General features: G+C 41.4%; 2 protein-coding genes across 2 annotated transcripts; one reads left to right on the top strand and one right to left on the bottom strand.

The window, feature by feature from the left end:
- Nucleotides 1–4164: 4164 nt before the first annotated feature.
- Nucleotides 4165–9172, top strand: LOC127306084 (uncharacterized). Its single transcript, XM_051336685.1, has 10 exons — nucleotides 4165–4322; nucleotides 5819–6135; nucleotides 6290–6357; nucleotides 6442–6541; nucleotides 7400–7508; nucleotides 7584–7691; nucleotides 7777–7973; nucleotides 8332–8438; nucleotides 8522–8766; nucleotides 8846–9172. Exons 1-10 carry the CDS (start codon nucleotides 4285–4287, stop codon nucleotides 8868–8870), a joined length of 1314 nt encoding a protein of 437 aa, XP_051192645.1. The 5' UTR covers nucleotides 4165–4284; the 3' UTR covers nucleotides 8871–9172.
- A 749-nt stretch (nucleotides 9173–9921) lies between these two features.
- LOC127306083 (uncharacterized protein At2g39795, mitochondrial) lies at nucleotides 9922–13777 on the bottom strand. Its single transcript, XM_051336684.1, has 3 exons — nucleotides 13451–13777; nucleotides 10489–10862; nucleotides 9922–10298 (listed from the first exon to the last, which is right to left on the bottom strand). Exons 1-3 carry the CDS (start codon nucleotides 13679–13681, stop codon nucleotides 10139–10141), a joined length of 765 nt encoding a protein of 254 aa, XP_051192644.1. The 5' UTR covers nucleotides 13682–13777; the 3' UTR covers nucleotides 9922–10138.
- Between the last annotated feature and the right edge of the window lie 2766 nt (nucleotides 13778–16543).

Genomic DNA, 16543 nt, shown 5'->3' with positions numbered 1-16543 from the left:
TTCTCGCCAACATTCTCGAATCTTTGATCCGATCCTTCTTAGGTGTCACACCGTGTATAAAAGTCACATGCAAGTTGCCGCTCTGTTCTGCCAGGTTGGATATGGTTTCAACACCAAGGTGATCTATCAGCTATATACGATGGACCACTACTAAGGCTCAAAAGTTACCATCAGAATTATGATGTATGGTTCCTAAGCTCATGATTTCTTTACTATACATATAAAAAACACAAATAATCCAAAGAAAGACCAAAGATCTAAAATAAGCTGATCCTTGTAACATGACTACCTACATCCTCTAGCATGCTCTGAGCTTAAACATTTTGTGAAGCTGCAGCTTGTTTCCTGGCTTCTCCAAACCTCAGAAAATGGCATAAAACCCAAAAAGTGCAAAAAAGATTGAATTAACAGCAGGAAATACAAAGAGAGGGTTGATATTTGCATGTTTATTCCTCATAGTTTGCCCCATCCACTTCCATTTCAACCTCATGTCACATCAAAAACTTGACGTAATCCATTTGAAGAAAGGAAAGGTAATTTTCATAGAGGAACTTAGAAATCATCAAAGAAAGGAAAAGCTAATACATACACAATGACCAAGAGGGTGACAACACCTCTAGGTACCAAAGCCATCCATGGTCAAGCCTCTTAAGGGCTCAAGGCTGATCAACTCTTTGACATTGCGATATGCCACCACGACCATGTCCTCAGCCTCAATGTCTATAGCAATTGCCTCATCTCCAAGGTCATCTAGAATGCAGGTCATAGGACCTGTAATCATTTGAGGTATAATCAGAGAAAGATCCGAAGAAATCTAAGGTTGAGCTGAGGACCATCAGTTATTTGCATGCTAAACATACAAGCAGAACATGCACTTACATTGTCAATAATAATTATCTCTTTGTTGTTCAAATCAAACACAAATAAAGTTGAACCGAATCAACACAAGCAAGATTAGTAACAAAATAACACGCCACTCCCACCCTCTGTACATATGAACTTGATGATGACCATAAAATTAAGAAAATAACAAACATGCAAACAACTTTTCATGCAGAAAAATAATTGATCTATCATATTCTAACCGTTTATATGTAGAGTAATTCTTTATCTATATTATATTTATATTGCCTACATCTACATCCATGAACACAACATCCTACAACATCTGCATTGTACATACATGTGTATGGGGATGTGTACGTCCATGAAACAACAACTGTCGATTATAAATCATAATTTACTTATTGCTGGTAACTGAATCTGTGATGATTTTACAGAACCAGTTATGGACATCAACTGCAAATTAAATATCTGATGATACAGAGTTTGCAATGTCAAGCAATCTACAAATTTGCCATGGATAATGCAGATTTCCCTTCTTCTCACATAGGTTGTCATCTTTTTTGTGTGATTTGATTCAACAAGAGAATAAACAAGGCCTACCGACAACATCGAGAAGGTGACACGCTTGAGCAGCCCTTAGCTTCTCGTCAGTTGATCTGAGTTTGTCATCCAATTTCTCAATAGCATTGAGATGATGCACATGCTCTGATCGCAAAGGTTGGCATTCGTGTTGTAGAGGATCGATTTGATGAGGATGAATAATGTACCGAAAAACATATTGTTGAGAATATGTACGCGTTTTAAATAGAAAAGGAACTCTTCATTATGTATGCGCCAAAGTATCACGACATTTCTAAGGATTCACTATGGTGTTCCATGTGGTATACATCACATCACGTAGGTTATTTAGTTAGATGTTAGCACAACAGTGAAACCTATGCATGAGTGCACTACTTCAAATTATGTATGCTCCTAATTGAGTGTATCAAAGCATTAATACTGAAGTTTAGATAAAAAAGAGTTGCACCTAGATACTTAAGAAAAGATTATAACAAGCAACATAGTTTTCCGAGAACTCAGGGAACCCTTTAAGACAATTTTGTAATCTTCAAGAAGTCCAGATTGAGAGACCAATTTGTCAACCCCAGGAAGACCAATCTGAGAATATTAGGCGCATGGCGCATTCTTGGAGGGTTTGACAATTGTTTTGATTACAGTACTGCCTGCAAAAGATCCTTCCAGAAAGAAACGCGTCAATGCAGCACCACATCCTTTATCTGGGGGTAAAAAGGGTGAAGTATGATGTGTGGTGTGACAATAACCAATGTGGGGTGACAACAATACCACAAAGTATTATTTATTTCACCTATGCGTTCTTGGACATGTAGCCATCATAAGTATTACTATTAAAACATGAATATGTTGTGTACTTTTATTATCTATAACATGATCACCACCATAGATTGAGAGGGAGGATTGAGTGAACTCATGAACCCATGTCCATTGTTCCTATAAGAGAAAACCTTTCTATTGTCCACTTGTGTTGAAGAGGATTGGGAAACTTTACATTGTTATTTTACTACACTTTATTATCTTGTATCAAATAAACCTCCATCTCAATTAAATTGTCTAGTGCATAATCACCTAAAACTTGTGACATTTTAGTTCTAGGGAATATTAGTTTTTCCTTCTTGCTGCTACGAATCGATACCCCACTTCCACATTGAGAGGTTCTTCAGTGATCCACTGCTCTTGGGATTTATTAGTCTCTCCGTGTGCTTCACCTCGGTTACTTCTATCCTTTACCGCACTTTACTACTTGTATCTTTTATGTTGTGTTACTTGCTTGTACCTTGTCATATAGACAAATTCACATAGTTGCATATCTAGAGAATTTACCTGTGTCAAGCCTAAATTGAAAAATAATTAAAATTTGATTAGCTCCTATTCACCCTCCTGTAGGTGCCCATACGGTCTTTTCACCTATGATGGTGTTGGGAGCCTCCAACGTTGCGGAGTACTCCCCAACCTTGTGAAGGTTCGTCGACTCAACCGGCTTGCTTAGTGGAGACGTGGGCATACCTTTGTGGTGTGATCACCGAGGAATATGGTGATGCCTTTGGGGCAGTTGCCAGCCTTCGTGCCACCGACCCCTGAATGTATACGTACTTCCCTTGGGAAGGAACTACATGAATCAAATCCCGCGCCTCAACGTCTCTTTGGCTCGGTTGTTTCGTTCATTCACTTGCTCTTTGCTTGTTTCAACCTATGCTTCTATGCTTATTTACCGCTTATTGCACCATATAGGGTCACATAGTTGTTGAAAGCTCACACCTCCCCTTCTCTAAGATTTTTCTCATATGAGTTCTCAAGGCGATAACAATCATTATATGTTGCATTATTCTCTCCTTATTTTTTTCCATAAGGTTTAATGAAGGTTAAATAAATATCAAATACTAGTACCCCATATTGTTCCCACATGGGTTTTTGGGGGAGATTCTCAAGATATGAAGATCAAGAACTATCAAGATCGTACATATGGGTGTCCCATCACTCAAGTCTATAATGAAAATTTTCAAGATGATGAAATCAACAAAGAATGTCCTAGTCCAAGGGGGGGGGGGGGGGGGGGGGGGTTATAGGCTAAGTAGGAAGTTAGCTAACTTATTAGGCTAACTATTAGCAGACACCCGTAACTTGACATAATACATCCGTTGAAGATATATAAATACCCAACTTCTTGATCAACGAGAGATTTCATTCTCAGTTATTTTACATAAAACTTACAAAACATGCTAGTAGCAATTTGCGTCCATCTCAGGTGGCTCGAAAGAAACTCTTTGAACTCCCGAAAGAAATTCTACAAACTCTACCACTACCAGGCATGCCATTTTTGCACCCGGAGCATATACTCCTCGTTTTAAAAATGAATTTTAAATGTATTGTGAAATGTTAAAAAGATCTGACAAAAATATCAGCGCGTACATTTTGATGTTCTATGTGTTTGCAAAGTCAGTCAGGAAAAACTGATATTTTTGTGTGACAAAATTTGGTGCTAAAATAAGGTATCCACATGACATTTCGTTATCTTTTTTACATAGGATACAAAAAGTATCTATTTTGGGCAAAACTTGACATGTGCACATAGAATATATTGACATAATGGCAAAAGAAAATTTCAAATTTCTTTTTGATATTTTACAATGTTTTCCAAAAGTGCCTTTGTAGCCAATACCGGCCTACAAGGCCTTAGCATGGGCCACTCCTTGGGCCGGTTTATACCGGCTTCTTCCAGAAATAGCTACCGATCTTCCTAGTACCCGAGTACATACCTGAGTTATAAACCCTACGCAGGTGTATCTATCTTCCACTCCCATCCTCTCTTCCCCCAACCGCCTCCGCCGCCGCCGCCGCCGCCGTCGGAGATCGTGCTCTCCAATGGCCGCTGCAGCGGTTTCCCGGCGTTTCAGTCGACGGTGAGCTACACACTATCTTGTTGACCGGTTAGCCGTCGGGAAGGAGGCCGTGCGAGCCCGCTGGCCACCGTTCTCACGCGAGAACGGTGGCGAGCGGGCTCGCACGGGGCAAAGGGTTCGACGATTTGTTAGGGTTTTTGGCGAGAACGGTGGCGACCGGGCCAGCGGGCTCGCACGGGGAAAATGGTTCGACGATTTGTACTAGGTTTGCGAACTGGTTCAGCATCGTTTGATCTGCACTTAGGGTTTTTGGCGAGAACGGTGGCGAACGGGCCAGCGGGCTCGCACGGGGCAAAGGGTTTGACTATTTGTACTAGGTTTGCGAACTGGTTTAACATCGTTCGATCTGCACTTAGGGTTTTTGGAGAGAACGGTGGAAACAGTTCGATGTGTACTAGGTTTACCCTAGGGAGAACCTGGCGTGCTTAACCACTTTTTGTTTTGTTTATGTTACACACCCACAAGGCCACAATCCCCTGCCGGCAGCCCGGCACGTTATCCCTTATCTCCGCCGGGATCCACCACGACTCCCCGGGCTCTGTGATGCCACCGCGACATGCCGTCTTCTGCGCCGCCGCTCCGACTCCCTCTCCTCTGCTGCTGCGCCACCGAGCTGCCATCACGCCTATGCTGCGCTTCCGCGCTGGTCTCCAAACTCCGCATCCTCTGATTCCCCGCCATGGGAGGCTACTGGGCGAGCTTGCCGACGCATTCCCCCCCCGGGGTTGTCGCCACAGTAGCATAACAATTTGTTCAAAAATGAGATCTTGAGGTTCGATTCATGTGCGTTTGTTTCTCGTGATGAATACGCGAGTATGCAAGTAGTACCAGATGTGGCCTGCAACCTGTACGTGGTAGATTAGACATTCAGTGCTGCAAGCAGTAGTATATTGGCAACTGCTGGACATGTATCTTTGGAGCTGGCGAAAGTGCTGCTTGCTGCCATGTGCTTGCTACTGTGTCAACGAGCAGCAGCAAAATTGATCACTTAGCTGTTTCGTTCTTAGACCCAGGTTGTGCTTGCACGTGTATTGTCAATCAGCAGTAGCAAATACTGCTATTATTCGTATGTGAAGCATCCGTATGTGATTAATAAAATCAACATTTATGAGTTGTTATTAGTGAGGTTGTGTCTTCGTTGTATGAACTGTCAAGTTTTCCTGATAATTTCATGTGCATGTGTGTATGGTAGAAGAAATTGATGTGAACAAAGGTGTTATGAACAATTACCATTAATTTTGTTATTGTACAACCTCACATGCTGTATGGGTATTTTTTTCATGTATTATGTAATTTGGTAGAGGGTCAATCCATTATTTGGGAAACAAGTACAATAGTTTGAAAAGAAAATAATATTTATATTGTATTAGGTAAAGATATTTTGCAATTATAATATGTTTTCAAGCTTTTTATTACAAATATATTATGTTGATTTGGATTTTATGATCCGTAGCGAAGCACGGGTATCATGAGTGTAACAAGTACTTTTTTTACAGCCTCATTCTCAGGCATGGAGTAGGAGCTGTATCTAGTCTCAGATTGCCATGGTGTGCGGACGACCTTAAGGAGGATCTACTTGTTCCCAGCTCTCTCATCCCCAAGGATAAGCAAGACGTGGAGAACATTTTAGGATATGCCAATGGATCTGAGATTTGGAGGTTTCCATTAACTCCAGCACCGGTGGAAAGCTGTTTTAAGACGCTTGTGCTCCCAAAGCCAAGCAGCTTTCAAAAAGACTCAAATGATTACTTTATGCAGCTCATGCTAAAGGAGAAGTTTGGCTGGTATTCCATTTACTCGAAGAAGAAAAAAGGTGATTGTTCTTTATGTAGCACTTGGTACCCATTAAAAAAAAGCTCGAATATATACTTTATGCAGAACTTGGTACCCATTTCTGTTTTTTATGTTTTTACTTTTCTGATTGTATATATTCATAAAAATTGTATTCTTCATTTCCTTTTATTCAGGAGATCTATACATGTTACAGTCCACTGCTACTTTCCTTGTCGATCAGATCATCAGTGAGAACAAAAAGGTACACCCATTAGCACCCATCAACATGCATCTTAACAATGTTAATCATGGTTTTTATTAGTGGCTGATCTTATATGTTGTGTAGCCTGGTGAGTGCGAATTCCTACATGGATGCATTGATGCTCGCTTTGCATCTATGCTCAGCACCGTCTCCAATGACTACAAACAGGATCCGAAAAGAATTGGTACGTAGCTCTATTATCGATATAATGTCAACTTCTGTTAGAGCATATGTTGGATCTTGTTACTCCCTCTGTTCTGTTAGAGCATATGCTAATTAGCATTCCGTATCTGTATGTTGGAACATGATGTTGCATAGTGTATCTCTTATAAATCATTCCTGATTCAAATATATCATAAGCGAAAGGTTTCTTTGATGTGACTAGTATATATTCAAGTTAACAATGGGTAATTTGTTCTTGTGTGGGATTTCTCCTTTTATGATCAGGGATTTGTTTTACTGGACTGTAAGATGATAATATGCATGTCTAGGATATTAAGGCATTTAAAAGAACTTCGTACGAAAATATTTATTACCTTTTCTTTTGAGGGCAGATAATATTCGGCTATCTTTTTACTTACCACATGTTTAATTCCAAATTTTGTGTCTCTAAATACAGTGTCAGCCTTAATACCAGCTGTCATTAGTTTCAGGATGATACTCAAATGACTCAAGACTTGTTACAAAACTACATTTCATAGTGCCGATGTTTGTTGATTTTGTTTGGTAGGCATATACTCATATATTATAGTGTTGCTGAAGATGACTCATTTGGTTGTTTTACATGGACATTTCATCTGCTTCAGTCTTTATTTTATGAATTATCAGGTGTCCTTAAGTAGAAAGTTTACACGATCAAGAATAGTTTTACTGGATTACAAACTGTATAACAGAAACATGCCTCCGTAGTATGGAAAGGCATTTAACCTGTATCCTTGTAGGACCAAATGCATTACTTTGAGCGCTTATAATATTTAACTGGCATTGTACTGGCCTACTTCAGTGGTCTATTTATATGATAGTAACTTGTATCTTAAATCAGGAAAGGGAAAGCAAGGAGATGCTTACATTGGACACTGTATTTCCACCGGGAAGAAAGTTCTATTAAAGAAGCTCAGACAATCGCTGATCATCGCCAATGGAGAACCGCGGTACATACTTTTTTCCTTGCTTTGCTCTTGAATACTTACCTCACAGCTAATCTGGGACATATATATTTTCTACAGTGAGGTTTTCTTTACTAAGAACATTTATGACCCCTCTCTTCGCGGCATGCAATGTCACTGGCTCGATGGTAAGGGCAGTCACTGGATTGCTATGGATTATGAACAGAAGTACGTACTTATGAACCAATAACATGTTCGCAAATAACTTTTACCGCCGATTGTATTTAGTTTATAAAGGCTCTTCATTTTGCAGGACCCTGCTGGAGTACATGGTTGATGAGAAATATGACTACCACACAAGACTCTCGATATTCATCTGTGTAGTTCAGATAGTCAAGAGTCTTAAGGAAAAAGGAATCGTGTACATCGACCTTGAGCCTGAGAACATATTTGTTAATGAAGATGAAGGTACTGAAGAGATGATCATTCGGCTCGGGGATCTTGGTTCATGTAAGTATACACAATCAAAAGTTATGAATGTCTTACATTTCTTAGTTGTTTTCCTTCTGCATCATGTGCTCTTAGTTGTACACTTTTACTGCACGACGCACCTATCATTTTTTCTCACTATTTCCATGCAGTTATAATCAATTTTTTGAGTGGCTATTCAAACACCTTATCTTGTCATAAAATTGAAAGACCTGAATATGGTCCATGATATTCTGTTTTTGTTTTCACCTGTTCAGTTTTACCGGAAATTTTGTTGTTCGCTCGTTGTTTAAATTCAACTACCAACATGTTCCTACTTTTCTGTTGGATTATTTACAGCAACTTCTAAAGTACTATATTCGAATTGCTTGCTGTTCAGGTGAACTGCTGGAGGATGGGAAAAACTGTAAGCCTTGTCATTTTCAATCTTGGATAGCTCAATACGCTGCACCCGAGCTGACGTCGATGAAGGAGTATAATGAGAAGGTAGTTTATTTCTTCCAATTTAATAATCCATCCTTTTATGGTAGTAGGTAGTTTCTCCATGGTGATCTTATGTTGTGTTACAGGCAGTGACGTTTAGCTTGGGGATGCTCTATCTGGTCATGATGACATCCAAGCACTTCAGCAAGGATGAGATACTGGACAGGGTGACCCGTTTCCGACTCCTGATTTCATCTACAGAGTGGGGAGTCGATCCAAGGAAAGCATTTCTAGGTTCTGAATTCGCCCAAGGGTTTCATGGCAATGTGGATTTGCTAGTAAAGTTGGTTGACAGCAATGCTTCGCGTCGGGCTGGCTTTGATGAAGCAGAGTAAGCAGCATAACTGTTCTTGAAAGTAGCCGTGCAATTCAGTAGACATGGAACTGACTCATTTGGTTGCATTCTGCAGGAAAGAGGCTGGAAAGAGATGGTAGTGATGACGTGATCGTGGCCTTTTCATTATTTAGTGTAAAGGCCTAAGAAGGAGCTCTGCAGCGACTCTCACAAACCCTTTTTGGCTCTTAGTTTCTTATGTGTGTTTGAATGATACAAGTCTCAAAATTTGTGTGAGTCGTACATTCTATGCTCTAAAAGGCTGTAGTAATCTAATTTAATTAGAGGATGAAACTTAACTGGCCAGGCGTGTTTTCAGCAGATCATACACGTTAACTGGACTTTGTGGTGCTATATGTAAGGATTTTTATAATATTGTGGCAACTCCACTGAAATTGGACTACTTCTGCTCAAGGCCCTCAAAACAGGCTCTGTTTGCAAATTTCAAGATCGCGGAGAGGCCATTAGTTTGTACGCTGGTAGGATTTAGGTAGTTCCGTAAATTCTGTTCGTAGATTTCCCAGAAATGTTGCATCAGATGGGTATAATTTCCTGGAACGTCTGAAAAGTGGCTTAGCGTGTGCCCGAGCGCACTCCAAGAAATCTTGCACCAGCTGAGTATATCCATTTCCCGACAGCAGCACGGATGAACGCCGACCCGTGGCCGTGAGCAAGAAGGACGATGGACAAGGCATCACCGGCTCAGCCTTCTAAGATGTCTAGATAGGAAATTGATGAAGTAGACTACATTTACCGCCCTAACTAGATGATTTGGTCAGGTACGGTCATCATACTCAGAAATACTCGATTTGCAACTAGTGAGCTCAATCTACTTTGTTTATTTTTACGATCTCCTTTATACAATTGATCACAATGGTAAGCAAAAACAAATCAAACAGACGCCATAATAGACCCCCCAAAAAACATGTTGGACAAACTAGATTAGAAGAGCCCACCACAATGACATACGCACATTCATACGTTGCCACGTCATCATAATAGAATAAATATATTTCAAGTATCAAGCAACTTATTAATAAACATGTGCATCCTACGGTGCACAGTGCCACGTGAAAAGTACATACTGAAGAAGAGTAAACTGAAGTGCGAACTAGGAAACAAGCAAAGCGAACAGTATAGTGCACTAATGTCTTCGTGGAGGATAATTATTTTCTTGAAAAAATAGCATACCACTCAGCAAAGTATTCTCTATGAACCTCTAAATCCTAATAACATCACGCTAGGATAAATTGATAAGCACACACTGGTGCATGAATACTCTCTAGAACATAGTCCAGAGGCTCGTAGGTCTCAAAAGGAATGTTCAAAGCATCATTGGCCCATCTTATGCTAGGGGTTCTAACTATCTCTACTGCTTGACGAAGTCCTTGAGCTTGTTCAGCCAGAAGAGGTACTCGCGGCTGTCCTTGTTGATCATGTACTCATGCAGGAAGTTGGTGGTCAAGGGCGTGATCCCCCTCAGCTCCAGGTACTTGTGGAACGCCCTCTGCAGGTTCTCATCAAGGTCGCTGCACAAGACCAAGTGTACAGCATCAGCAAAGCAGTTCTTCATCAATTAGTGTGTTCAGTTACGCACGAAAGCTAAGACAGTGGACAATATCAGCAACCAGTGACTAATCAGCGAGTTTGGTTACAGCATCAGCAAGTGGTTGTAGCTGGGAAAACTAAAACTACCAAGATATGAATTCGTGTTCTTACTTGAAATCAGGGCCCTCGTACGCAATGAGCTCCTCATCCTCGTTCGCTGCTGGCTGCTTCACAGACAAGGTGTCAATCAAGATCTCGTCGGGGTAGGCAGTGCAGGTGAACTCGAGGCTTGGGCCATCGCTCTTGGAGACGGTGACCGTGAGGGGGATGGTGGACTTTGGGGCCTTCTCGCCATCTTCCTGATCATCGTCTTTCTCTTTGTCATCCTCATCCTGGTCATGCTCTGCCTCGTCTCCGGTGACTAGGCTGGGCATGGAGACCAACACCTCGATCTTCTCTCCCTGGTAAGTTCTTGTTAGAGTGATCTCATTGAGGCCCTTCTTGTCCGTGATTTTGAAAGGAAAGTTCTCTGGGATCTCCTCAACCTGTTTAACATGAAAAAGATGAGGTTCTGGATGATAACTCTGCACTGCTAAAATGAACAGGACGCTTGCTCATAGTAAAATTAGAAGTAAAAGAATAGTGTTCGCTGGAAGACAAGCCCGCCAGACAACTCAATTATTTTCCAACCCTCACATTTCCCCTCTCCGTGTGCACCACTTAGACTAAATCATGCCAATTCATGGAATAGATACCAAGCAAAGACAGGACAAGTTGCTCGAATTCCATCCAACCCTCATGTTTCCCCTCAGTGTGCACCATTTAGACTAAATCATGCCAATTCATGGAATAGATACCAAGTCAAGACACAGCAAGGTTGCTTGAATTCCTCAACCTTCGGGAAGAACTTGACGATCACATTGCAGATTTCACACACCTTTAGACCCTATACCTTCTGTCCTGCTACATCTAAAGACACTAGCTCGGCTTCTCAAGCAGGATTTAAGGAATAAGTAAATCTTTGCTTTTACGTTGGAAGCCAATTCATATGACTGAAGTCACTAGACCGCCGATTCTTTGCCCCCATAAACTCAACTCAGTGTATGAGTTGATCGGCTCAGGAAAGCAACCAGTACCCCTTATCATAAAAGAAAAGGACATAAAAACTTTCAGAGCATTTAACAATTAATCATTATAAATAGCAGAACATCTTGTTAAAAAAAACAGAACATAGGTAGTTTGGTATGGCTAGTATGTGAGCTGTACAGTGACCAGAAATAAAAATGGTAAATGACATTCCAAGCAAAACATATCATCAAACTGTACTGGCATAGAACCTTTTGAATGGAGCGGAAGTGTGAAACAGTTCAGGAAAGCAACCATTGCACCTCGCCGTCTCATACAAAGACGTAAAACCATACAGCGAATTTAACAGTACATCACTTTAAACAGCAGAGGACAGAAGTGTGCAAGCAGTGAAGTCACAAGAAAAACAACATTTTAACTGCGAAAATTCACTCCAGCCAAGTACATACTCTCTCTGGTCCATATTAGTTGTCACAGATTCAGATGTATCAATACACAAAAGGTTTCTTGATACATCCAAATAAGCGACAACTAAATGTGTCTTGATACATCGAAATCAGCGATAACTAATATGGAACAGAGGGAGTGTCACACAAGTTGTACTTTAATACGACCTAAGAAAATAATAATAGCATCTCGACCATGAACAAAGACATACTACATCAGTAAGACTACAGTAAGATGTCACAAGACCCAAACGTACAGAGTTCTCATGGTACCTAAGGCGGATGCAAATCCTTATGCAATACATGTGAAATACAAAATATAATCACTCACCACTACAGTACTTCATAGCAACTGCAGAATCATCAACACTGAAAGTGAAATCTATCGAGACAGTGCTAAGAATTGTAGTCAACACAGTCAGCAGGGAGCTGAGAAAAATAGAACATAACCTGTATTAGCAAGGTAAATCCCTGAAAAAGAAATCTATTGTGACCATGATAAGAACTGCGGTCAATATGGACTGCAAGGAACTGATCTAAAAAGAACAAGCTAAATTAGCTAGGTAAGCATGTAGATCATACTAAGAAAGACTACCATAGGCTTCGAACTACAATACCAATTGCAGCAGGAAGTTATATGGGCATGAGAGGACTGACAAAAAATTCCTAAATTACCTACAAATTGCTCCCTTTTGAATAGCAAATTACAAAGAGTAATCACTCATCACTACAGTAGTATAGTAAGTTAGTAACTGCATAAGAAGAACAGCAGTTAACATGGACAGCGAGGAACTTGAAATAGAACAAATATAACCTATATTAGCAAGGAAAAGTGGCCACGCCATACTACCAGAGACTACTCTGCAATTCGAATTACACTACAAAATGTAGCTGGCCATTAAAAAGGAGAGCAACAGTACAGTGTAAGAATTCTTCTATTACAATGAGAGAAATGTTGGGTTTCTCCACGGGCCGGCCAGGCAACGCCGAAGACGTTGCACACATCATCTAACGTGTGTCCTAGTCATATGGTTGAGTAGAAAATTTTCTCGACAGTCAATTCTTGATATCTAACAATAAATCCAGAAACCTCTCAAAGAGAGTTCGGGCTACATATAGTTGATACGCCTATGAGGCTATGGCAGTATAACCAGAGTAACACGCCAATCGACACCTCAATTAACTCATGGCAGCGGATTACCCAATTACCATGGACAGAGCAACAGAAATAAAACGAACATAACCTAAATTAGCTAGGTAAAACTACAGATCGTACTACCAGAGACTACTGCGATGTTCGAATTATGCAACCAATTGCAGCAAGAAGACATAGGCAAGTTCAGAGTACCGAAATTCCTCCATTACCTAACAGAAATCCCTCCCATCTGAATGGAGATACCTCTCACCATTTCCAATCCTACCGCTGCAGGTTAACACAAATCGAAACCTAAACTACCTCATGGCGACAGATCACCCAATTAGCTCCATCCGAGAACATCCGACTAAACTAACACAACTAAAGGATTCGTGGAGCAAGCCAACGACAGATCGAAACAGCAACACAAGTGATGAGGACTCGGAGGGGGCTGGGCGGAACGCACCCGGTCGTGGTCGTCGCAGTCCTCGGCGAATTTTATCTCGGACTTGATGACGCGGAGGAGCTCGTCGTCGGAGCTAGGCTTCATCGCGGTCGCCGACGAGAAGGGCATCGGCCGCGCCGCCGCGGCAGCCAGGGGGCGGAGCAGTGACGCGGCGCCGCGCGATGCCGTGGACGCACGGAGGAGGGGGAGGGAGCAGGTGGCGGCGCGGCGGGCGGCGGCGAAGAGGGCCATGACGAGAGGCGGCGGCGGTGGAGAGGGGTTTAGGGTTTTCGGCGGTGGAGAAGGTTTTGGTGGAAACAACGAGTGCGTGTTTTGTTTTGGGAACAAGGAGTGCGCGTGTTTTGTTTTGTATTTCTCGATCTTTTAACCGGGTTATTCTATTCCACTTCTAGTCTAGATAGAGAAAAAAACTAAAGGAGAATAATACGGCGAAACATTTATACAAAACACCTATCCCGAGCACACGCAAGGGAACCGTAGACAGGCAAATGAAATCCAATTCACGAAATAATTTGATCCATGGACGGCACCGTTGTGGTAAAGGTTACCATTAACTTTTTGTGTGCTAGCAATATCTCTACGTGTGATTCGTTAAAATAGGATCCTTTTCCTCTAAAATCCATTAACTATTTATCTTCCTTTTCTTATTCTGTATTCGGGTTGATAATTTAAACTAGATAGCTATATGTGACATCTGTGTGTCTCATAAAGGCGGAATATTTTTTCAGTGGGAGGCGACGTTCCCGTCGACAGCGAGGCACCTGTGGTGACTTCGTCAATTTCAAGATCCAATCCGCCGGCTTGGTCTTCCGGAGGTGCTCATAGGGGTAGGGTGTGCGTGTGTGCGTTCATAGGGGTGAGTGTATGCGCGTGTATGTGAGCGCCTGCGTTTGTACTGTGTTTCTAAAAAAAAAAGGTTTTTATCTGCAAATTTAGGATAATCATTTTATCCTGATTTGTCTTTTAGTTTTCACATGTGTTGCTTCATGTAACTTGGTGTTCGATTAATGAAATATGTGGTTTCTCAAAGAACGCTTGCTACAGAAATTCAATTCGTCACATGGAAGTGTATGCTTCTATGGAAGTGTATGCTTCTGTCACCGGAAAAAATAATTTAAAATGTTAAAAAAAGTTGAACAAAAAAAATTCAGCTTACGTATCGACATTCTATGTGCGCATATTAAGTTTTGCGAAAAACCGACTTTTTTTTACTTGTGTGGAAAGAAAAAAAAACCTCACAGCCCATAACTTTTAGTTTTTAATGCTCATGTACGATAAATATTCTAAAAGAACTAAATATAAAATATTTTCTAAAAATTAAGGGTAGGCCCTGTTGGTGCGTACGCCCCTAGTTTCCTTATCCGATTTTAAAGAATTCAATGAATGATGATATCCGATTTCGACATGGTGCTCTGGATACAAATTATCCCAAATTTATTAGGATAATCTGAAGATTTTAAACATGATAACCTATTTTAAAACATGATAACCTAATCTTACAATGTTAGTAGTTATTGAGTTGCCAAATTCATTTGGTGAGCATGGTTAGGTCTAAATTTCTATTAATGCTTGAATTTTGACGGAAAGTGTGTCTTTTCTTAACTGCACAAGATGAAAAGTTTAAATCGCTCTCAAAATTTGCAAGAACTATAACTATCTACAGATGAGAGCATATATCTGACTACTTCTATTTCATATCGAGTCTGTCTTGTTTCCGATTCAAATCCGCCGTCCGATATATCCACATGCGAATCTGAAACCGGTCAATATCCACTCCAATTTCAATCTGGAAAAATAGGTGGTAAAAAATATGGTACGAGCAAAATTTGATCATGCCCGTTTACACCCCTAGGTATTAGGAAAACGCTGATGCAAAGAGGCAGCGCAGGATCCAGGTGATCGAGGCGCAGGAGATGGCGAGGCACCGGTGGAAGTCAATACCCCTGATGATCAGTGCATGGTAGTACTTTGATGGATGCGTCTTTTTTTTATCTGGTTCTGTGCGAACTGATGTATCCATGACAAGATGTTGCAAATTGTATGAAGAGAAAGTGATTGTTATGCTTTCAGTTTATATCAATTGGTAATGGTGGTGTTATGTGAATTGTCTACCAAGAAATGTGTTAATTTACATAGAGCAAGGTGACCAAAATATTACTAGAAAGGTGGTAATAGTAACTCTATCTATCTTCTCCACTAGACAATTAACAGTAGAATACATGCAGAACAACCATGTTTTTCTTAATCTAAGCAGGAGTTTGCTTGAAACTGTGAAGCATTTCATATCTATGAAGTAAATATACCAGTGTGCTTTCACCGAACCATTACTATACAAGGCCATCGATGATCATCAGAGGTCTTGCTCTTTACTACTAATATTTTACCAAGATTACAAAATTCATATAATCCAGACAACATGTTCAGAAAACAAGATCGGTAACTGTGAAAGCTCAGCTAGCTAGGTGCTACCAGTGAAACTTAAACTACTTTCTAGTCCCTATGAATTACAACCCACCCCATCCCAGAGAAATTGGGAGGATATTTGAACCTGGTTAGCCAGCAAAGCACTGTTTGATGGATTACCAAGATAGGCTAGCTTCAAGTACACTTATCGTACAAACCAACACCGTCGGCTTGCTCAAAAGGGCACGTCTCTCTCCTTCTTCCTCCCTCTCCGCCCCCTCCCTTTCTTCTGCCTGTTGACCGAGAGAGACCGGGCCGATCCCGTCCCTTCTCCGGCGGCGCTGCCGGCCGGAGATGGGGAGGGGGAGGCGCCGGTGCTGTAGATAGGTTTAGGTCTTGTTTTCTCGGCTGGATGCCGTTGTTGGGGAATCTAACACCAGATCTTCTGGGCAAGATCCGGTGTGTGTGGGGCTGGAGGCGGAGCGGCGAGGAACTCCGGCGGTCGGAGATGGCGCTGCTCGACCTTCCCCCAAGGATCTCCGTCAATAAGCCCAAGGTTTGCTCTCCCTCTTCGATTTCCATGTTTGCTCTGTTCGTTCTTCTCCCACTGGCCGGCCGTGGTGGTGAGGGGTGGGGAAGAAGGATGGAGAACGGTGGATCGATGGAGATGAGCAGGGGCTCTCTTTCCCT

The sequence above is a fragment of the Lolium perenne genome, chromosome 6, assembly GCF_019359855.2.
Source record: "Lolium perenne isolate Kyuss_39 chromosome 6, Kyuss_2.0, whole genome shotgun sequence".
NCBI lineage: Eukaryota > Viridiplantae > Streptophyta > Magnoliopsida > Poales > Poaceae > Lolium > Lolium perenne.
The sequence above is the reverse complement of the archived record's forward strand: the minus strand, read 5'-3'. Positions and strand labels throughout refer to the sequence as shown.

Coding starts and splice junctions, on each gene's coding strand:
- LOC127306084 (XM_051336685.1), top strand. CDS start 4,285: ATGGCCGCTGCAGCGGTTTCCCGGCGTTTCAGTCGACG. Junction 6,136..6,289: donor TTACTCGAAGAAGAAAAAAG/GTGATTGTTCTT, acceptor CCTTTTATTCAG/GAGATCTATACATGTTACAG. Junction 7,974..8,331: donor GCTCGGGGATCTTGGTTCAT/GTAAGTATACAC, acceptor CTTGCTGTTCAG/GTGAACTGCTGGAGGATGGG.
- LOC127306083 (XM_051336684.1), bottom strand. CDS start 13,681: ATGGCCCTCTTCGCCGCCGCCCGCCGCGCCGCCACCTGCTCCCTCCCC. Junction 10,863..13,450: donor ACTGCGACGACCACGACCGG/GTGCGTTCCGCC, acceptor CATGTTAAACAG/GTTGAGGAGATCCCAGAGAA. Junction 10,299..10,488: donor TACGAGGGCCCTGATTTCAA/GTAAGAACACGA, acceptor GGTCTTGTGCAG/CGACCTTGATGAGAACCTGC.